The sequence below is a fragment of the Zalophus californianus genome, chromosome 17 (assembly GCF_009762305.2).
Source record: "Zalophus californianus isolate mZalCal1 chromosome 17, mZalCal1.pri.v2, whole genome shotgun sequence".
Lineage (NCBI taxonomy): Eukaryota > Metazoa > Chordata > Mammalia > Carnivora > Otariidae > Zalophus > Zalophus californianus.
Window position 1 is genome coordinate 2,122,085 of NC_045611.1, and position 22,173 is coordinate 2,144,257.

Genomic DNA, 22,173 nt, shown 5'->3' on the forward strand with positions numbered 1-22,173 from the left:
AGCGGACCCAGGCCCGTGGTGAGGTTCAGGCGTCCCCAGCCCCCAGCCTGGCCGAGCCCCCGAAGAATAGAGAACCGGACTGGTGACCGGCCGTGTCACCCCTTGCGTTGATCCACTTGTAGTGTCTAGTTTTGGGGGTGGAAGTGAGGAGCTGGGAGTGGGTACAACAGGTAGAGTCCAGATTTCCAGCACCCGCCTCTTGACCAGTGACTCTGGAAAGAACTTTGGACAGCTCAGTTGTTGGTAGTAATTGCACAGTGATTCAAATTTGATCTCTTTCTCCCCCCCCCTCTCTCTAGGTACTTTTAGGTTGAAATATGCCCCTCCAGCAGAAAGTCTGGACTCCACAGACTGATATTTTTCTCTGGCAGCAGAACACTATTAAGCCATGGAGACATAAGGAAAATTAAATACAAAACTGAGAAGTCTAGTTGCTGTTGAGCTTAATATTTTTAATCCAAAGGTGCTTTACTTTACTAGACTGGATAGAAAACCTAGCGTAGGAGTGCATCAAACTCAGTTTTATTGCCAAAATCCTAGATTGGAGCTTGACGTCAGGACTCGCCTGGTTGGCGCCTCCACCGTGGTTGTGATGTAGAGACCTCCGTCTCCCGAGGAGCATTGCCGTCATCGGTCCTTCCAGGCTCACACGTAATTCCCGGGCAGCTACGCAAGATCGGAATCGAGAACTGCAGGTTGGAGTTCTCCACGTGGAGTTCCACCAGTCGGACTCTTGATACCCCTGGGTGAGGGAAAATGTCGCCTTTTGTTTTGTTTTGTTTTGTTTTTTGTTTTTTGTTCCTCAAGTGGTTAGACACTAATCTCTCTGGGCTTTTTAAGGATTGCACTCCAGAAGAATGTAAACTGATGTCAGTCTCTGCCGCTCGGGGAGACAGACTCCCTGAGACCAGTCAGTGCAGACACTCAGAGAACCCGTTTTTAAGGAGCTGGCACCAGCAGGCTACGTGACTTGGTACACAACAGAGATTTTAGCATTTCTTTCCCTCCTTAAAACACTTGTAGCAGTTTGAAGTTTTTAATTTTTTTTTCTGCGAATAAATTTAAACTACGTTATTAAATAGACATAGTTACTCGCAACAACTTAATATCTAAGGGTCCAAGTCCCAGAGAATCCCTAGTTGTCAAAGCTTTGAGAATCCCTTCCTTCCCGGCCCTTCAGTAGCTTGAAGTCCTGTCATCTTCCACCGCGACAGAGCTCTCACCGAGACATGGTGACCACATGGCCTTCGTGACTGGCTCTGACGGATGCTACACATCCTTAGCAAAGTTGGCAAGTTCTTTTCTCTCTCACGGATCTCCCAAGGACCCCAAGGCTTACTGCTAATGGATTCACACTTGAGACAGACGTTTCAACAATAATACAGTCCTATAATTTATGAGCAAAAGATTTGAAACGTTCTCCTGTCAGCTTCTTTTGTATTAGGCTGTGTATTAGTGGTTAGTTCTGCTAAAAATTACCTGAAAACTACAATAGAAAGTGGTAAGACTCTGAAAGAGCCCACACCAACAGGACAGAGCTACAAGATCTGCAGAAGTCTAGTTTTATCCAAAGTGGGAAGTAAGTCCTCACTATACAGCTCTGTTTCACCCCATTACAATGAAAGCTGCTTGGTCTGAAATTTAGGGACTTAAACCTTTAAAGCCAAAAGGGAATTTTCTGCTCAGATATTATTAACACTAAAGCCTTCAGTATTAAAATGTTGATTGGTAAGGCCTTGCCCAGGGATTCTGCAGTTGAATATTTATTTAAAAAAAAAAATATTCAGAGCTTTCTTAAAATGGGACAATCAGCCTCATGCCGAATTGGTGTAAATCAAAAAGAATACCCTAGAATTTGAGGCACTGTGATGTGAGGCTTCAAATTTTATGATCAGTTTCCTAGCGGAAACTAAGGCAGAGTTACTTTTTTTTTTATGACAGGCTTTTAGTAGAGTTTTTTAGAGTTTTATTTTAGTAGAGTTTCATTTCTATGCAATGCAGAATTGACAGACCTCTGTATGCTTCTCTCTCTTCCTGGTACACAGTATTATATACAGTTTTGAAGTGATGGTGATGCTTACAACAACTTTTTGGGGGAATGTTACATTGATCTCTTAATTATAAACACTACAAAATGTCAAAATAATGAGAACTGACACAACTTTGCCTTAAAGAGTACGAGCCTGGAACTTGTCATATGATGTTAAAGGAAGACTTGGGAGTGTCCACTGATGTTTACGATTTTAATATTTCTGAAGGCCGTTACGGTGGCCTGGACATGTGCTGAAAGCCAAACTTTTAAATTTTTTGGTTTTTTAAACAAAGAAATATTTTAAATAAATCCTATTTCAACACAGTGAAATTGTTGAAAACTGTCTCATAACAAAAGAAAAAAAATCATATTTAGGGTTTTTGTTTTAGTGGTCAGTATTGGGGAATGAAAGTGTCTGTTGTTACCCTTATGACTATTTTGATAAATATTAGAGGTTAGTGTGTTCCAGTCAACAAAAAATTAAAATAGGAGCTTCGATTTGAAGTAGGACATTCAGATTGAGGTAAATAAGTCCAGACATTGTGTGGCTGTGTTCCAGTCATCAAAGGTCTTAGAAAAATTCCCACTTGTCTTTGAAAGTGCATGTGCGGTGTGGTGTCTCCAGTGAGGCCATTCCAAGGTGAGAATTGTAAAACGTAAACGTGAGGTACACGGGACACAGAGCATCCAGCTGCCGATCTGTGAGACTCTTCCCAAGTGAATACTGGGACTTGGGAGTGTTTGCTGGCAGTGTAATCTCTGATAAATTTCTCTCCAAAAGCAACCAAAGTCAGTAAGCCTGAAGAGCATTTTGCATTTCTTCAGATGGCCTCATCTTCTTAGAAACACAGATCTGACTGACCCTTTCAACCATGTAGTCATTTTCCTGAAATCATGGGCTCGGTTTGCAAATGCTGTAGCAACCAGGTAGGTGTGGCACAGCCACTTTGCTCTGTGTAGTCTGTCGTATTTCAAAGTTTCTATGACCATTTTCTGTCTCCCAAGAATGGGGGAAGTGGAATGTACAGATTGAAGTAGAATACAGTGTTGGGATAAAACAACTATTTAATTTTTTTTTTTAAGCAAACAATTTTCTACCTTCTTTTCTTGGTAATATTGAAAATTGGAAAAGTGTTTAAATGTTAAAACTCGTAATTGCTAGTGAGCACTGAGGAAATGGGAGCTAGCACTTAACAACAAAATTATTTTCTTCAAAGCAGGTATGTGTGATTGGGTATTAAAAAACAAACAAAAGAAAAAGCCAACCAGCATCACCTATAATCTCCAGATTACGGGAGCCGGCTTGTGAATATAGTAGTTAGTAGGGTCCGTGTTCTAATTCCCTCTTTAGAAGTCACTGTAGCTGGTTTGCACTACACCGTGTGGAGGTGCGGAGCAGCGGCAGCGACTCTGCGCAGCGTCCCACAGCAACCGCAGCTCGTCCCAGGCGGAGCGCCAGCCGATCGGATCTGCCCGCTGCCCGGGGCCGCCCTGGCCTCGCTCCAGTGGCGCTGGGGAGCGCTGGCCCAGCGCGGTCAGGTTGCACCCTCCCCACTCCCTGTCATTTTGTACTCTTCTTGCTTCTGTGATGGGTTATTTGATGCCTTGCTAGTTTTACATACTGGTTACTGGTGGCGTATATATTGAGTCTTAAGGATGGTAAGGGAAACCGTGTCCTTCCCAGAGGATGGGCCTGTGGAACCTGAGCAGGCGGGCGTCCTTTCCAAAGTGCAGGTGACGTTGAAAGCCGTGGGTTCTGGAGAGGCTCAGTTTGCAAAGTCCTGAGGTTCTGAATGAAGAAATTCTTTTAATCAGCACTCGCAAAACCACATACTTGCTGGTTGAGGCCAAAGGTCAACTTGACTACACTGTTCTGGGGGGAGGGGAGCTCAGTGTGGCTCATCAGTCAGTCCCGGGGATTGTAACAAGCCCCTCACATACATTAAGTTCTTACATGCACAATGAAGGCTTTGGTACTGAAACCAGAGACCTCGTGTATTCGAGAATCTTCACAGCTTATATTGGACAGATTTTCTTTTTAGGAATGAAGGAAAATTCTCCCATTTTTGAGCCATTCTTTTATGTCAATTCTACAAAATTGCATGTAACTTTATAAATATTTTTAAAAGATATAGTTTTGTAAATATTTAATATTCTGCTAATTTGATTTTGAATTGTAAATGTTAAGTATTGTTTTTGAAGTTTTTATGTTTTATTATACTTTGTTAAAAAGGAAAAATTGTACATTTTTAGAATGTTTTTATGAGTAAATTTAATGTACTGAAAATAAAAATTAAAAAAATCTGTTTCATTTTATTAGGTCTTTGTCTCATAGAATATGAAGCACACATCTTTTCAAATAAATTGCAATTCTTGATCTGCAAACTAGGGAGTCAACCCTTTCTGCCTTCTCCACTTGACAAAAGAGATACATGGTTTTAAATCCATTTTCTATCCAGTTTCCCGGGTTTTAAAAAATATCCTTGCTATGACCAGAAACATTAACCCTTGGTTTGGGATGTTCCAGCTCTAGGTTCCCTAAGAAATCAAGACTGGCATGAATTGATGTCAAGTTTCTTTGGAACGTCTCTATAAACAACGTGGTACGACATGGTATGAACGTGCCCTGGCATTTCTGGATTCGGAATGGCGGTGGTCCGATGAGCACAAGCTGGCCCAGGACTGTGGTGTTCTCATGAGCAGCGCCAGGCACCAGAAGGAGAAACCTGGTGCCTTTTCCCCACCAGAGGTCCCCAGGGCCTCTTGGTCTTGTCAGGCCTGTGGCCACCCCGAGGAAACTGTTCATGCACACACAGTTCCAGCCATTAGGGCTCCTGTCAGGAGACACGCAACTGGCCCATACTTGGGGCCAACGGCAGCCCCTCTGACTTGCCGTTCGGTCAGGCCAGGCTTACGCCAGAGCAACAGACGCGGGGAAGCAGAACATGTCCTCATCTTGCTCCCTGGATTCTTCCACAAAAACATTTTAAGTGCCTGCTTAAATTTGGAACGGGCGCAGTTTCTCAAATGAGTAATGCTGGCCACTACTCGGCCGACGTTTGTACCGTGTCTTTCCCTGATGCAGCACGAGGTACCACAAACCACATAATGCCTCCTTGACCACTCAACACACTCTCAAAACACCTGCTGTGTTTTACTTTTTCATTCGTAGTGGCAGGTTTTCAAGTGTTGATTCCCACAAACACCCAGGTCTCATGTCCATCCATCCTCTTTGTGCCTTTTACTTCTCAGGAGAGTTTACTTGTGCAGAGACAAGACCAGCTGGCGGAACCTTGACCGAGGTGAGGAAGGTGCCTGGGACAAGGCAGAGACCTTCCGAGGTGGGTGCCCCTCCGCCCCCCACCCCCACTGCCACCACCCCCGGGGCTTGGGAGAGTAGACCGTAGACAGCATTGTCAAGTATCAAATACCGATCCATTAAATTGAGCTTCATGAGTTTTTAGTTGTGCCTTTATTCACCTTAGTTCATTAGAAATGTACTTGGTTTAGAGATCCTAGTGACCACCCACTCATGTGGGATCAGAAGTCACCCCTCTCTGCATGGTACTTTTTTTAAAAAGCAGAATTTCTTCTAGGAATCTTACTGATCACACAGTAGTTACAAGAATGTCAGATATAATGATGTATACAATCTAAACAAGACAGGCCGATTAAGAATTTACATTATGTAAAAACACATATTAAAAGTTAGCCGTGTGGACAGATGCATGCAGCGGGAAGAGCAGCTGAAGGTCAGGGGTCAAGTGCCCATATGCGGTACTATTGCTTCCCCCCCTCCGTTAATAAGTAACTTCCACTAACAGGTACAACAGGTATACCACACACACCTAACTACACAAAGGTGAATCATGACCTGCTACAGTACAGTCTAAAGTGGTCTGTGATCTTTCTGTGCTATTCCCACAAAAACAGTAAAGAGTAAACCCCATGCAGGTAGTAGGAAGCGTTGGTTATTCTAGTTGAACTCGGAAAATGTTTAACTTCTGACATGAGTATCTGTGAAGAGCACTAGGTCTCCTTTTGCTACTGTTTTCTTCACAACTGACATGCACTCGGGAGTGGAGGAACTTTGATGGTTGGTTTACCTACAAAGACAACTGAAATATTCTTAAAAATGTAACTTTTTAATAAGAGTCACACATTTAACATAAAACATGGATCATCTACAGCTTTAGGCCAAAAGGTAGAGGGAGTGCATCTGAATTTTAATGCTTTAGTTTCCGTGTTCTGTAGTTTCTAGCACTGTAGTTAAGGAATGAAACGGATAGAACAGCTTGTTTCTTTACCAAAGCGGACAGCAGTTTGACTTCTTAGAGAATATACAAACCAGGAGAAACGTCACATGTTCTTTCTCTGGGCCCTCTGAGAAACTAGACCAAAATTTTAAATTATTCAAGGTTCTTACTGAGTAGTGGTGCTTTTCTGTTATCGTTGAGAGAAGCAAACAAGAACTCGCCAGCTCTCAGGCTCACAGGACGCGTACACGAGCGGGAACCTTGAGCAGCAGTTCAGAGTTTTCCTAACCCCCATTTTCCCAGCTTTTTGCCAATGATTATAGCACATGGGAGGGGCGGGGGACCACTATGCTTGACAACTTAAAAGATCCTCTTACAGGTATTTCCCCAGTTGAATAGAAACCCTTCTACAAAAAGTTGGCTGGTTCAGTGAACCTCGTAAAGAATGTCTCTCTGAATGCTTAAATTGCAGGTTCCTAATAGGGAAGGAGCATTAAAATAATGTAAAGGTCTATTTTATTGGCAACTTAGAATGCAAAGTATTTTATTTTTAAACTTCTAAATTTGAAAACAAAACAGCCTAGGTTAAATCATGTAGTTTTCCAAAGCTGAATGTGCTCACTTGGAGCTCAGTTTTTCTGCTTACAGTACAAAACAACTTCCTAAAACTCCTAGGCAGGAACACTACTGTTTTGATGATCTGTGATTGGATGAACTCATCAATTTCAGTTGGTAATATCCCTTTTTTTCTCCTTGGTAAGGGTTTAAAAAAATTCAAGGACAGATGCATTTTTCTAGTCTTACACAGACAGTTTCACTCCAAATGTCTCCTGAGAAGCGTACACCATATACAGGAATCCGTCTTCGTCCTTCTCACTTTCATACACTTCAGAAATCGGTGTGGACACACTCACCATGCTGTGTCCATTCACTAGCAGGAAGAAGGCTTGGTTAGCGTTGAGCTGTAAGCGTCTCCTATTGAAAGAGGACACATCAATATGCAGGGGACATGGAAAAATATCACCCACCCCCATTGATAGAAAAGTATAAAGCTTTTGTGAATGCTGCTTCTGGCAAAATAATGTGTGTGCCTACTGATGATGACTCTCCTAACTAAAAACTTTTCATAAAGCACAGGACATTTCCTAGGATTACATTCATGACTGGTATTAGTGGTAATTCTTAGTAGATTATTCTTACTGTATTATCTCCTACTGTATTCCCCGGGCCAGTTTTAAATTAGTATGCTCTCTGAACAGCCATTAGTGTCTAATGAGAGAAACGGCTCAAACTATAATTTACAAACTATTTATTACCATTTCACCAAGTCTACATTATCTTTTACTAATTTTGCCATACAAAACTTGTAAACTTTTCTGATTAAGAGACATCTGGGGGCGCCTGGGTGGCTCAGTTAAGCATCTGCCTTCGGCTCGGGTCATGGTCCCAGGGTCCCAGGATCGAGCCCCGCATCGGGCTCTCTGCTCAGCAGGGAGCCTGCTTCTCCCTCTCTTTGCCTGCCACTCTGCCTACTTGTGTGCGCTCTCTCTCTCTGTCAAATAAATACAATCGTTAAGAGAGAGACGACGTCTACACTAGATGTTATGATGAAAGAATCAGAGGAACAGGAAATCCAGCAGATAAGAAAGAAAACTCAGGAAGGATGGAAACATCTTTAGGTTTTATTAAGCTTGCAAAGATGTTAATCAGAACTAAAGATTTATCTGTAAGTCTGATACAGAATGAGCAGTTACCCAAAGAAATAGAAAAAAAAAAGGTGATTAAATACCTAATGATCTTGATGAGCTCACTCATGTTGACATGATCAGGTACAAGGAATTTGGTTTTGTCCAGGACAGGAAGTTGCTTCTCACCCTTGTACCGTTCTATTATCACCTAGAAAAGCAGCCAGACGAGAGAGATTTTAAAATGACCGTTGACAACGAAGAGATGAAATACTTCCTATGTTGTAACTGGCACATACCAAAACGGGGTTTGAAATAGAAACAGCACATTTGTTAGTTTCCCCACAGATCTCCTGTGAATAGTGATCATTTATTAGCTTAGACTCTATCCCTTACAGAATATAGTACACAAGACAAATCGACTGCCTCCAGGGAGGTGAGCAGGGTGGTGAAAGAATTTTGCTATATATTCTTTTTGTTATTTGGAACCATGAAAATATACCAACTAGTCAGAAAAGAGCAGATGCTAGGTACCAGCTTAGAGCGTAAGCTCTGAATCTATGTCAATTGCAATACCACGATTTCCTCTGAAATGTGTGAGATCTTAATTACAGTAATATACTCAAATGTCTGTTTCACACTAGACTGGTTTCTCTACTTGATGTGGAAAAAGTCCTAAGTAAATAGCTGATAAGTAGAGACAATGATCAGCTGGCTCTGGAGACAAATTTTGCGCAGAAAGACCTGAAGATGCTTTCATTTTGACAAAATACTCCTATTTCTTCAATGAGTTTTAAGAGTCAGGAATCTTGTACTATGCAGGGAACAAAAATAGTTCCACATCATGAACCGAAATAAATTCATTAGCTCCTTGCCATACTTCCTTTCCACAGAGGACAAACAATTTCTCCCCTAGTTCTAAGCCACCACAAAAGGTGGCCAGAGTGCTGACTGCCTGTGCCTCATCATCTTCTGAGTACCACAGACACTCTTCTCCAGGTAAAGCAACTCTCTACCCTGCCACAACAACGAGAAGCTGAGAGACAGAAATGGAGAGAGAGGAATGGAAATCTCTGCATAATGTTTCCCTAGAAAGGGGGAAGATACTTGTCTGTACATTGTTCCACTATATATGGGACTCATGGGTTCTGTGTAGGGCCAAATCAAACTGCTATTCCCTTCCTTGTTAAGATCAAGAACTTTTATCCATGGGGTGTGTTCAGAACACGGTAGCCACAAGGGAGAATCAGTAGGTTAAGACTACTTTTGCCTGGGTTTGACTAGCAGCAGAGATCAGAGGCAATGCAGAAATCTTTTATTTTTTCCCCAAAGATTTATTTATTTGACAGAGAGCCAGCGAGCGAGAGTAGGAACACAAGCAGCGGGAGTGGGAGAGGGAGAAGCAGGCTTCCTGCTGAGCAGGGAGCCCAATGTGGGACTCGATCCCAGGACCCTGGGATCATGACCTGAGCCGAAGGCAGACGCTTAACGACTGAGCCACCCAGGCGCTCGGCAATACAGAACTCTTAACTTTGGGGCACCTGGGTGGCTCAGATGGTTAAGCATGTACCTTTGGCTCAGTTCATGATCTCCAGGGCCTGGGATCGAGTCCCACGACGGGCTCCCAGCTCAGTGGGGAGCCTGCTTCTCCCTCTGCCTCTCCCCCTGCTTGTGCTCTCTCTGTCTCTCTCCCTTTCAAATGAATAAATAACATCTTAAAAAAAAAAAAATCTTAAATTCCTGGTTCAGGAAGAGGCAGAAGCAGTCAGATGAGAAGAAAAATCACCCAACCTTAGACCCTCTTCATTAAAGGAAGATGCAACAGCAGCCTGGGGACACAGGACAGTATGGCCTTGAACTCCCTCCTCCTTCCAGGTGTCCCTGACTCTCCAGTGCTCGTGATATTCATGAACGCAATCCCCTATGAATGACGGGTTGACTTTTCAGTTCTTATTTTTTTCTTTTTCCTGTACTTTTTTTAATTTGGGAGAGAAGACGCGTAAGTCATGAGTAAGGCATTTGGCTAGACCTGAAAAGTGCCTTCTAGAGTGTTGCATCTAGACAGCAGTGTTATGGACAGGAGCGAAGGAAGAAAAAGCCGTCCTTGGGGAGTGAGAACGGGGACCAGAGAGCCAGCAAGCTGCCCGTCCGTCCATGCGACCCCCAATAAGGAGTGCCTGTAAACTTGTTCAGGAGCCACAAGCACATACATGGAAGTACGAGTATGTGATTTCTGCAAAAACCCTGGAACTGCTAGCAGAAAAGAGGACTGCTAATGTACGCAGATATTCATGTTTTCAAACGGAGGCTGCAGAACAAATCCTGGCAGACTGCTGGGCTATTCGTTTCCAACAGCTAGCACCAAAAAGTGAAGAAAACCTTAAAATTAAGGAAATTCCCCGGGCCATATGTTGACCCCAAATATAAGGACAGACTGAAATTTCTAAGCAGTCCGAGGAAAACCGAGACTGTGTCTTTTACTGTAGAATCCTATAGTTGGGAAACTCCTGGGCAGACACATCTCATCTTTTCTGTGTACCTTACAGCCCCAACCCCCTGGACCTTTTCTCTTTCCGCTCAGTTTAGTCTGAGGGGACACATCAGAAAGCCAAACATGAAAGCTTCTACAGAATTTTTAACAGTGGAGTGTATGGTCTGTAGCATTCGAAGGAGATAACAACCTACATTGTACACAGAACTAGGCAAATCTTTCCAACTACTACATGGGATGGGATTCTCCTCCCATTTTACAGATAAGAATGTGGCAGCCCCTTTCAGAATTTTAGTAACTAGCTCAACATCACTCAGTAACCTTGAACCTAAGGCCTGGACTCAGCCTCTATCTAAAACCAGAAGTTCCTCCTAACCACTTCTCCCTAGACCTGGTGCCTCAGCAGAAACCTTTTCAGGGTCTGCCAGCAAAGGATTCGGGGTAGAGGGTATTGCTGCCTGGGCACAGCAAAAAGCATCTGAGGCACTTACACGTGACAAGAAAGAACAATGTCTTTCCTCCATCTCCTGCAGAGCAGCCAAATACAACAGACTTCCCTGAGGCATCAAAAAAAGCCTGGAATGTACAGTCACATTTCAATCCTGAGAGCTGATTCTCCTACTGCGGTACTCCTTCCTTTAGCAGAGAGTGGACACTTCCTTCCACTGTAAAATACCAACAGTTCCAGCCCCTCTAGCCCTTTCCCCCCAAGTAAATATATTTGACTTGTGAAGTGTGTAACATTAAGACAGCAAACTCAGACTCAGGAGGAAACAATGTGATGAGATGAAAGAACTGTATATTAAGATACCTCAATTCTAAGTCATGAAATTGACACTGGGGTTACTTGTCTGAGGAGCTCTGTAGAAACCTGTCACATAGGCAGGCACACATAGCAGCCTCGTACTAAAGTACTTAAGCAGCGCTCTCTTCTGCGTACATTGTTAACGACTGAAACAAAGGTGCCGGAGACTACCTACTGGGATTTTGGTAGGATGCTGCTCTCGGATAAGTCGGACATCTTCTACTCTTTGTTCTGCAACGAAAAGGAAGAGACATAGGCATTATTAAGGGCCAAAATGCAGCTTTTTTCCTGAATTTTTACTGGTGGTTTCCGTATCTAAAGTCACCTATCCCTAGCTGTGACAGAGCAGAGCAGTAAGGTCATCTACCCTAGAACTGAGAGGAGCCACACCCGGCACAAGTTGATATGTAACGTCAAACACAATATCCAAGTACACCAACATGCAATTACACGGCTCTCGCAGGTACTGACACAAGACCAAGAGTACAAAATTCCTTGTTTCAAGGGTTTGGGACCCCAGGCTTACAGTCAAATGTAAACAGCAGATTAACTGCATGGCATTACCAATCTTTCCTCCAATGACTCCCACAACCAGTCAATTTTTGTGAATATTCCAAAGTTTAAGCTGGTACAGGAATCTAAGATAAGCCATAGGCTCTTCAATGCAATTTTCTCTTATTACTTCCTGCTTTTCAACCATACAGTGCTTAATGGAAAAGAAACTGCCCAAAAGAGATATGGGGCAGGGAGAATGCCCTATTTGACTTTTAAAAAGTTTTGCTCAGGGACGCCTGGGTGGCTCAGTCCTTTAAGCGGCTGCCTTCAGGTTGGGTCACGATCCCAGGACCCTGGGATTGAGTCCCGCAGCAGGCTCCTTGCTTAGCTCTCTCTCTCTCTGATTTAAAAAAAAAAAAAAAGTTTTAAACAAGTAATACATTATATGTTCAAAAAAAAAAAGAAGATAACAGGAGGGGAAGAATGAAGGGGGTAAACTGAGGGGGAGATGAACCATGAGAAACAATGGACTCTGAAAAACAAACTGAGGGTTCTAGAGGGGAGGGGGGGGATGGGTTAGCCTGGTGATGGGTATTAAAGAGGGCACGTTCTGCGTGGAGCACTGGATGTTATACGCAAACAATGAATTATGGAACACTACATCAAAAACTAATGATGTAATGTATGGTGATTAACATAATAATAAAAAATAAATTAAAAAAATATACACACTGTCAAAGTTAAAAAAAAAAAAAGGTTTTGCTCAGTGCCCATCTCCTCCCACTCCCCATCCAAAAAGTTTAAAGCACAAAGTCTACCGTTGAATACTTTTTTTGGAGAATATCTCTGTATTCCTCTCCCTTAATATAATCACTTATATGAATGATCAATGTCATGGACTTCCTGGGAAGTCCTGGTGGCTTCAGAAAAAAGATGCTATGATCTATGTAAATATATTCTACCATTGCCTATTTTTTTGGATCTAAAAAAAATCATCCAGTATCATTCCTCATAAAAATGACTAATTCCCATGTTCAAATATGAACATATAGGTTCTATTTCTATTTTCCCACCCAACATTTCTAAATCAGCTTCTAAGATAAAATTACTAACATATCTGCTATAGAAGAAGACTGCAAGCTCAGGGATTCCTAGCAACGCGCATTCCTATTCAGTACGAGAAAATAGAGATAAAATTTAGTTGTTGTTAATAATAAGCTTAGCCTAGTGATCTATGATATAGTGATTAATAACAAAAAATATGTACTTGGTCCTGGCAGAGCTTCCAAAACCACTGGAATTTCCTACATGATAAGAGTGGTACTGATAAGGGCCATCTCTTGTTATTCATAGCAAACCCCAATCAACCATATCTGAGTTTATGTTAATGCAGTAACTTTTGGAAAGCTCCTAAGGATGGGGGACTGGTTGCCAGGGAGAAAGAACAGTGATTTGGGGTTTGAAATGTTCAGACCCACCCCAATCACCAGGGAGGGAAAAGGGGCTTGGAGGACGACCTAATCACTGATGGCCAATGATTTAACCAGTCATGCCCATGTAATGAAAACTCCACCAAAAGGAGGGGGTTTAGGGCTTCCACGTGCTGGGAGAGTGGCACATACCAAACTCCACAGGGACTGAAGCTCCTGTGCTCAGGACTCTTCCCAACCTTACCCTATGTGCTTTTCATCAGGCTGTTCATTACAAATGAACAAATGCTTGAATATTCTTTGTAATAAGCCAGTAATCTAGCAAATAAACAGTTTTCCTGTGAGCCACTCTAGCAATTTTATTAAACATGAGGGGGTCATAGGAACCTTGGATCTACAGCCAGTTGGTCAAAAGCACAATTAACAAACTGCACTTGCAGTTAGTGTTTGGAATGGTGAGTGACGAGGGGCAATATTGTGGGGCTGAACTCAACCTGTTGGATCTGAGGCTATCACCAGATAAACAGAATTAGAATTGAGTTAAACTGTAGGAGAGGCATCAGTTGGCTGAGCATTCAGCTCGATCTCAGGGTCGTGAGTTCAAGCCCCACTTCGGGTGTAGAGATTACTCAAAAAATAAATAAAATTAAAATTTTTTAAAAATTCGACGACAGTGAGCTAAATTGCTTGGTATGTGGAAACCCACACACCTAGGGTCCAGAGTGAAGCAGTTAATTAGTAGAATACGGAGAGTAAAGGAAACACAGGAGGACGACGATTTCCCCTGGCATCATCCTCCAAATCCCTCTCTATTTCTGCGGGTGTCACTGATTCCCCTTCAGCGTTTCTCTCGGCTTTGAGACCTGTCCCTATGTCTGTCCTACCCCAGGAAAAGGTGCTCTACCATCTAGACCTACCTCTCCACCCTCTTCACAACAAAAACCTCCATTTTGTCAGGGAAGATTATTTCAGAGGTTAGAGGAAATCACAATTAATTCACTCTAGCAAATGAATGATAATTCTCTAATATATCCTGGAATATGCTTCACATTTAAAAGCGTATCCTAACTGGGGGTGCCTGGGCGGCTAGTCGGTTAAGCATCTGGACTCTTGATTTCCAGTCTGGTCGCCATCTCAGGGTGGTGAAATCGAGCCCTGTGTCAGGCTCTGTGCTCAGCGCAGAGTCTGCTTAACATGCTCTCTCAAATTAAAAAAAAAAAAAAAAGCTTATCCTAATAAATCTGAAAGTTAAGTGGAAACATTCAGACAGAAGGGGGAGTTTTTTTAATATAAGGAAAGAGGTTTGTTTTGGCAAGTGGAAAATGAAAAAAACAAAATAGGCTTAAATGTGAGGCTTCAAATCTGAAACTATAATTTCTATACTATGGTATCAAAAGTTTATCTTGATTTATCCCCAAAAGATGGCCCAAAAGAGACAAAAATCATTATTTTTATTAAAGGTGGAAAAACAGGTACGAAACAAGTTACTTCCTTAAGGTAAAAACAAGTAATACCAAAGTCTCAAAGGAAAGTCATGACTAGAGGCGCCTGGGTGGCTCAGTTGGTTAAGCGACTGCCTTCGGCTCAGGTCATGATCCTGGAGTCCCGGGATCGAGTCCCGCATCGGGCTCCCTGCTCGGCGGGGAGTCTGCTTCTCCCTCTAACCCTCCCCCCTCTCATGTGCTCTCTCTCTCTCTCATTCTCACTCTCTCAAAATAAATAAATAAATCTTTAAAAAAAAAAAAAAAGGAATGCCATGACTATCTTGGCCAGTTGCAGTGAAAACCCAGTGGTAAGCCTGGAGTTACTGAGCAAATATGCTATATGCCTGTGCCTCACTCCTTCGAGTATACAGCTATTTTTGGAGACTAACAGTATATTTAACAAAAACATTACTAACAACACAAATCAAAGGCACATATGAGCAATTGTTTTACTTAAGTATTTTTTTTTAAATGTTGTAATGACCTGTTTATTATTTGTCTTCTTCAAAGGAGTGCCCCTGGCAGCCAGGGACCTGCTTCTATCATCTTTGTATTTACCAAGGGCTCAGCCTTGCACACAGAAGATAGTTAATAAACAAATTAAAGTTGTAAAATGGAAATAAAACACTCTTCCAAGTGCATATCAAGATATACTTCCCAGATTCCTTTTCTCCTGTCTCTAAGAACCCTTATAAGACTTACAAACAAAAGAATAAAGGAAAGGAGTTAAGGTCTCTTAATTTTACCAACATATCATTTGCAAAGTTGCTTCGAGATTCCCAGGGGTATTTAAAGTATAACTCTATTTAACTGAGTGAAATGGAAGCATAATATTGCCCCCATCTGTCTATAAATCATAAAAATAATATCCAATTCATCAATGAGTAATAACACAGCTTCAGTTCATGGAATGCTACCGACGTTTTGGCATAAACCTTGCTCTACAGTCTACCTATTAGAGTAGGTGGAGCTATTTATCCTAGACCAACACACAAACTTCCCCCAAGACATGCTAACTTTTTTGATATTAATGGAGAAGCTTAAACCTGCTCACCACTAAATCACAGCAGAAGAGCGTCATTAAATAAACTGGGGCAATCCCAGAAGCTGAAGCAAAATTATTACATTTGAGCATACCAAATCCAGAATTATTTGCTCAAACACAACTCTGGAAGTTCATAAAATTTTTCCACAGACCTGCAAAGACACACTATGCCTTTTGACTTAGTGTTAGCTCATCTCACGTATTGAAAATGATGGCTACCTACCGGAGGCTGGGAAAATACACGGCAGGGAGAAGATAAAGTGCAAGTCTAGACTCTACCACTAGGTGGACCATGATCTTCACCTCTCTGGGCCCCACCCAGTTTCTTCAGCTACAAAAAGGGGCTGTTTTGGGTGAGCCCCACGGTCCACTTCAACCCTCTCAATCTTATTAGAAGATATAAGCAGAGCTATATTCAATTCTGAATTAAGCTAAACTCATTCACTTGGAAAGAGAGAACTGCTCAAGCTAAGTGGGGCTGCTCTTAGGTTCTACAGAAGAGGTTCTTTCCAAAGAATTGATTTCCCTCATTTACTGGGCTACCAATCAGTGTAAATTGTCAGCAGTGGAGCAAGGAAAGGCAGTAGCCATTAAATGATATTTGATCTTTTTCTGCAAAATGACTATTAAAGAGATCTTTTTAAAGGGGGTAAGGGGGGCACCTGGGTGGCTCAGTTGGTTAAGCATCTGCCTTCAGCTCAGATCATGATCCCAGGGTCCTGGGACGGAGCCCTGCATTAGGCTCCCTGCTCAGCGGGGAGCCTGCTTCTCCCTCTCCCTCCACTGCTCCCCCTGCTTGTGCTCTCTCACTGTCAAACAAATAAATAAAATCTTTAAAAAAAAAGGGGAGGGGGGGGCCCTGGATGGCTCAGTCGTTAAGCATCCGCCTTCGGCTCAGGTCATGGTCCCAGGGTCCTGGGATCGAGCCCGCATCGGGCTCCCTGCTCTGCGGGAGGCCTGCTTCTCCCTCTCCCACTTACCCTGCTGTGTTCTCTCTCTGGCTGTCTCTCTCTGGCAAATAAATAAATAAAATCTTTTAAAAAAAAAGGTGGGGAGGGGAGTAAAGGTGAGCTATGGGGCAAGCCCACAAACAGTATTTGTAGATGTACTAACGGGGGGAAAAAAATGGGGGCATTCCTGGTTTACCCCCTGGTTCACCCTCAGGGCCACAGGCTCCAGGCGAATTAGAATACGTTAATCTCATCACTTTTCCTACTCTTACCACCTACTCCTCAGGGATTTTTCTAGAATAACCTAAAAATACTCTAAGCAAAAGGAAAATAACTATAGCTTCAGTCATGAGAAAATAAGCATCTTTCCCACACAAATGTCCCCAGTTAACTTCTATTGTGTGTGTTTTTTTTAAAGTAAGCTCTACGTTCAAAGTTGGGCTTGAACTCACAATCCCAAGATCGAGCTTGAACTCATACGCTCCATCCACTAAGCCAGCCAGGCGCCCCTCAGTTAACTTTAAATGCAAGAGTCAGGGAGGACAGAAGCCAGATACAAGGGGAAATCTGCTTCAGATGCTGCTCTCAGGGCTACATGAAAGCTTAAACATGGAGAGTTCAAAGAGGTCATTAAAGAGAAAATTTCCAACAAAACGCACAACCAAGTTTTGCTAAATAACAAACTGCCCCAAGAGACCGAAAAGGTATGCTTGGCAGCTTCTCAGGACCAAGCAATCGAGTAATTACTAGTAACGAGATCTACAACACCACGTCCAAGCTGTATGAACGCTCAACTCTTTGTAGACTTCAGGCCAGGAAACAAAAGGAGTGCACCGTGTTGCTGCCAGAGACCCTAAAGCGGACGACCTCAGGGAACTCCCCTGAGCTGCTACAAACACCCCCCCACACTGCCCGGGGGGCCACGTTGTCCGTGCAGGTTCTCTTGCTTCAAGGAACACCAGTCACTTCCTTATCTTCATTTTTCTGGTGGTGTAAATATTGTGATAATGTTACTTTCAGTTTCACCAAATGCTAGGAAACCCAAGTCGGGTTTCTGGCCTGAACTGGGAAAGAAGTGATTTACTGCTGGTGGAAAGGTATGAATGCAAATGGCAAAGCCAAAAAGAGAAGCCACTGACCCTAGCTCTCCTGCCGCAACAGGGTCCAGACGCGCCGCCACACCCGGGCTACACTGGAGGGCGCAGGGATGTGCACCGAGCCGCACCTCCGGGCTCCTCCACACTCCTCTCGAGCAAGGGACGGACGTTTGTAAGCGGCCACGTGTGACCAAGGCGACTCACCTGGAGATGAGTCACTTGCACGCAAGTGTCATCACTTCAAAGACCTGTCACAGCCTGGCCGGCCGGCCTCCCCCACCCGCACGCCTCTTACGCGGGTCTGCGCCTCCGGAGGGGCGGCGACCCCCAGGACTGCAGGGCCGACGCGAGAACCCAGCACACAAGCCACGGCTACGGGGACGAAGAGGTGATTCAGCAGCTGCGCCGCGGCGCGCCCTGGACGGACAGGCGCCCTCGACGGCGACCCGGCCGCGGTGGCGGTGGCGGGCCTTCCTGGTCGGACCGCGCACAGGCCCTGGCCCCGACCCCCTCGGCGGATTACCGCCCTCGCCCGCGACACAGCCGGGGGGGTTGAGGGGGGCTCCCAGGGTCCCACCCCGCTCAGGCCCCGGCCCCCGGCCCCACGTTGGCCCCCGGCCCCGACCCGGAGCGCACGGACGGCCGCCCTCGCCCGAGACCCGGCCCGGGGGTCGGGGGGGGACTCCCTGGGTCCGACCGCTCAGGCCCCGGCCCCCGGCCCCACGTCGGCCCCCGGCCCCGACCCGGAGCGCACGGACGGCCGCCCTCGCCCGAGACCCAGCCCGGGGGTGGGGGGGGCTCCCTGGGTCCGACCGCTCAGGCCCCGGCCCCCGGCCCCACGTCGGCCCCCGGCCCCGACCCGGAGCGCACGGACGGCCGCCCTCGCCCGAGACCCGGCCCGGGGGTCGGGGGGGGCTCCCTGGGTCCGACCGCTCAGGCCCCGGCCCCGATCCCTTCAGCCCTCGGCCAACCCCGACCCTCCCCACCCCCCGGCTGCACAACGCCGCGGCCCCCGGCCGCTCAGCCCTGCCCCCGGTCCGCCGTCGCCATCCCCGGCCACCTTAGGTCCCCGCCTCCGCCCCTCGTGGGTCCCACCCCGTTCAGCCCTACACGAAACCCCGTTCCCCCCTCAGCCCGCCGTCGGCCCTCGCCCCGGCCGTCGCCGACCCTAGCCGCCCTGGGTCGCCGCTGCAGCCCCTCCTCCGGCGCGCGCACCACCCCCCACGCCGCGGCACCCACCGAAGGTGCGGCGCTGCTTGAAGGTCTTCTCAGACGGCATGGCGCGGGCGGCGAAGCGGAGGCGGTGAGACGGAGGATCCCGGCTGCTGCAGGCGGTGGCGGCGGCAGCAGAAGCTCCTCGACTGTGGCGACAGCGATTTCCCTTGTGTCTCTTCAGTCCGCAGCTGCGTCAGGTGACCGGCGCGGCGTCCCGGGGGGCGGGGCCAAGGCCGTCTGCCGCCGCCGCCGCCGCCATGGCGGGCGTGGCGGAAGCGGGGCCGCGCGCGTGCGCAGAGGAGACTCCGCGGTGCGCAGGCGCGCGGGTCGGGCCTGACCGGGCGCGGCGGCGGGAGGGTCGGTGCGCCTCCGGTGCCGACCTCCCGCGTGGCCCAGCTCCTCTTGCTGACCCCGCGTCGCGTGTGTGCCGCCTCCGTGTGCCGACGGCCGAGAAAGCTCCGGCCCGAAAATACACTCGTTGCGTGCTCCCGCCGCAGCGCCACGGGTCTGGGGGCTGCCGGTTGCTCGTCCAGAGCCGGTACCTGTCGCTGGTGTGTGTTTAGGGAACTGCGCCCATGTGGCTCCGGGGCGTTGGGGCCCGGCGGCCTCCCGCTCACACCCCTCGGGCTCCCCGCCGCCGGGCATCCTCCCGAGCCGCAGAGTTCTCTGTGAAGGGGCAGTAACATTGGAGGGTGCCAGGTGCTTGGAGAGGAGCCTGCAGCCTGCAGACCGTTCGTTCACCGCACGTCCCCACGTCCTACTGGACGTGCACCTGGGTGGACAGCGCTGCAGTCCTAGGCTGGGCTGCTTTGTAATACCTAGTACTTTGAAACATTACTATAGCTCCCGACCTCTTTCCCCTCTGTTTGTGGAAGCCTTTCTTACAGGATCGTTTGATAGAGTGATTGGATTGTGCTGTATACATTATTAGGCAAACATACAAAACATGCTAAAATATATTCCTCAAAGTGGTTTCATGTAGCTGGGATTTCTTTCCTTATAGAGAAGCCAGACATGTTGCAGACCCTTGTGTAATTATTCTTCCAGACCAGAGCAACGATGGTACTTCATTCTGCTGTACTGGACAACAGTGCACTGTGCATGTGTCACCTGTCAGAAGGTGTCATACATACGTGTATGTATGTGTGCATACATAAACCTATGTATGTGCACACATACGAAGGTGTGCACCTCTTTGTAACCGTTATTTACCTTGAAAAACCTCTGAATCAACAGCACTTAAACATTCTATCTGGTTTCCAAAGTTCCAAAGGAAAGCAAGCTCCAAGTGTACCATCTTGGTTGCTTTGTATTTATTCTGTGAAAATTGGAAAAGAATTTTTTCATTCAGTGCTTGTTATGTACCTACCTTCTGCCAAACAAAATAATCAGGGTTGAAGTCTTAAAAGAGAGTGCGGGGGCACCTGGGTGGTTCAGTCGGTTGGCCAGGGGACTCGATTTTGTTTCAGGTCATGATCTTCTGGTTGTGAGATCCAGTGTCAGACTCCCTAAGCGGGAAGTCTGCTTGAGATTCTCTGATTCTCTCTCCCTCTGCCCCAGCTCCCTCTGCTCCAGCAACCCCTGCTCTTTCTTTCTTTCTCTAAAATATATCAATAAACCTAAAAAAAAAAAAAAAAGTGTGGACTGCTTGCTGCTTTCTTTTCTGGAGGTTTTTTTTTTTTTTTGATAATTAAGTATTGATTGGTGAGCTGCGTTCTTGGCTTAATTGCTGTTTGGTAAGAAATGGACTTTATGTTCTCTTGCTGGACAACTGTTCCAAATGCAAGAGAGAAAAAAATCAATTATCTGGCATATGGAGGTTGGGGGAAGGGGAGGAGAGTTTCATATTTCCCTAGTCCCTTAGGCATCCATAAAGCTTTACGGAATTACCCCAGGCCTTGGGTTCACAGCCACAGAGGAATAGGCTTCAAGGGCTGTGCTAGTGATGGGACAGGGTCACTGTGATTTTCAAGTACTGAAGTCCACATTAACAGTGACTGCCAAAATCTTCCCCTAACCTTGAATTCCTACTTGCATCTAAAACCACATCTCCCTATGTGTTTCTCAGGAAATCATCCAAGGCTGTGGGCATGTAAAGGTGTCTCATAAGGATAATCTCCATGTAAGAACACCATATTCATAATATATAAATTATAACTTATATTAACATACAGATAAAGAAGTAACTTAGAAAAATTTCACATGCCCTCAGATGGCAGTTTAATAGAAGTCTGAGGTAGTGAACAATTTTCAGAGTGGCAAATTAATATTATTCATGAATTATTTTAAGCTAGTTAATATAAGCATAGTATGATTTATTTTTAAGTGAATAACAAATACTACTGTTCCTTAAAATAACCCATATAAAGTAGAAAAGCAAGAACACATCTTTCAAATTTATTAAATGTTTTCTCCAAGAATCTCATGGTGCCTTTAAACTATCAAACTATTACTCTAGAAAGCCAGATGGTGTTTTAAATAACTCGACCCTCTTCCCTTTTCCATAATATGAAATGACCATAATTGTGAAGAAAATAAGGTAACCACTAAAAATTGAACACGATGCCTCCAGCATTAGTGACGCAACATGGTTGTAAATCATACTGTCTAGCTATTTCTAAGAATCTGTTAAATGAGGCCTGAAACATTAACCCGCAGTGCAGGACGTATTCTTTTTGCCACACACAACAGGGAGGACAAGTCAAACCAGGAAGTTGTTCAGGTCCCCAGGCCTGCCTGGCCTGTCCCACCTCTCGTCTTTCTGATTGGAAGAGACATTCCAGCCCCGAGGATGTCTGGGCAACTATTGGCTTGCTGTCCTATCATTCCTGTGTCATCTCGTTGCTCTTTAGAACAGGTAAACAAACAAGTATTGCTCAAGAGCGGCCGCAGGAGCTATTCTCAGAAAGGATTTAGTCAGGAGGATTTGAAGTTGACCCTCAGTAGGTTGCAGTGCTGAGGAGTGTCTTCGCTTGCTCCTCGGAAAGTGCTATTGGCAGCTGGGAGTGGCATTGTTTTTCAGCGCTCCCTCTCGCCATGAGGCTGTGTCTGATGGACAACTTCAGAAATCTGCAAGCGAGCGCTCGCAGGAAAGCCATCACAGATCACTCACGTAATCTAACATCATTTCTGAAATGAGCATGAGCTGCTATTTCAGTGTTCCACAGGTGTTTTGGTTCGTTTAATTC

At 45.4% G+C, this 22,173-nt stretch overlaps 2 protein-coding genes across 4 annotated transcripts in view; one reads left to right on the forward strand and one right to left on the reverse strand.

Annotated features, from left to right (window-relative positions):
* Positions 1 to 5,971, forward strand: part of ZCCHC14 (zinc finger CCHC-type containing 14) — a 57,052-nt gene extending 51,081 nt beyond the window's left edge. The window contains exons 13-14 of one of the 2 annotated variants that reach the window (XR_004819754.1): positions 300 to 746; positions 3,384 to 5,971. Coding sequence is in view for 1 of the 2 variants with exons in the window: in XM_027618531.2 (XP_027474332.1) it covers positions 300 to 355 (56 nt within the window). In the remaining variant the exon portion in view is untranslated. Of the gene's footprint in view, positions 1 to 299 lie in introns of both variants that reach the window. The other variant, XM_027618531.2, reaches the window with a different exon arrangement.
* Positions 667 to 19,190, reverse strand: MAP1LC3B (microtubule associated protein 1 light chain 3 beta). Of its 2 annotated transcripts, XM_027618543.2 has the most exons (5): positions 19,010 to 19,190; positions 11,445 to 11,500; positions 8,078 to 8,184; positions 7,093 to 7,263; positions 667 to 742 (listed from the first exon to the last, which is right to left on the reverse strand). In XM_027618543.2, exons 1-5 carry the CDS (start codon positions 19,047 to 19,049, stop codon positions 667 to 669), a joined length of 450 nt encoding a protein of 149 aa, XP_027474344.1. In that variant the 5' UTR covers positions 19,050 to 19,190. The 2 variants fall into 2 exon arrangements, with proteins under 2 accessions (XP_027474344.1, XP_027474343.1); XM_027618542.2 differs by lacking the exon at positions 667 to 742 and having other exon boundaries at positions 6,157 to 7,263; positions 19,010 to 19,182.
* Positions 19,191 to 22,173: the final 2,983 nt, after the last annotated feature.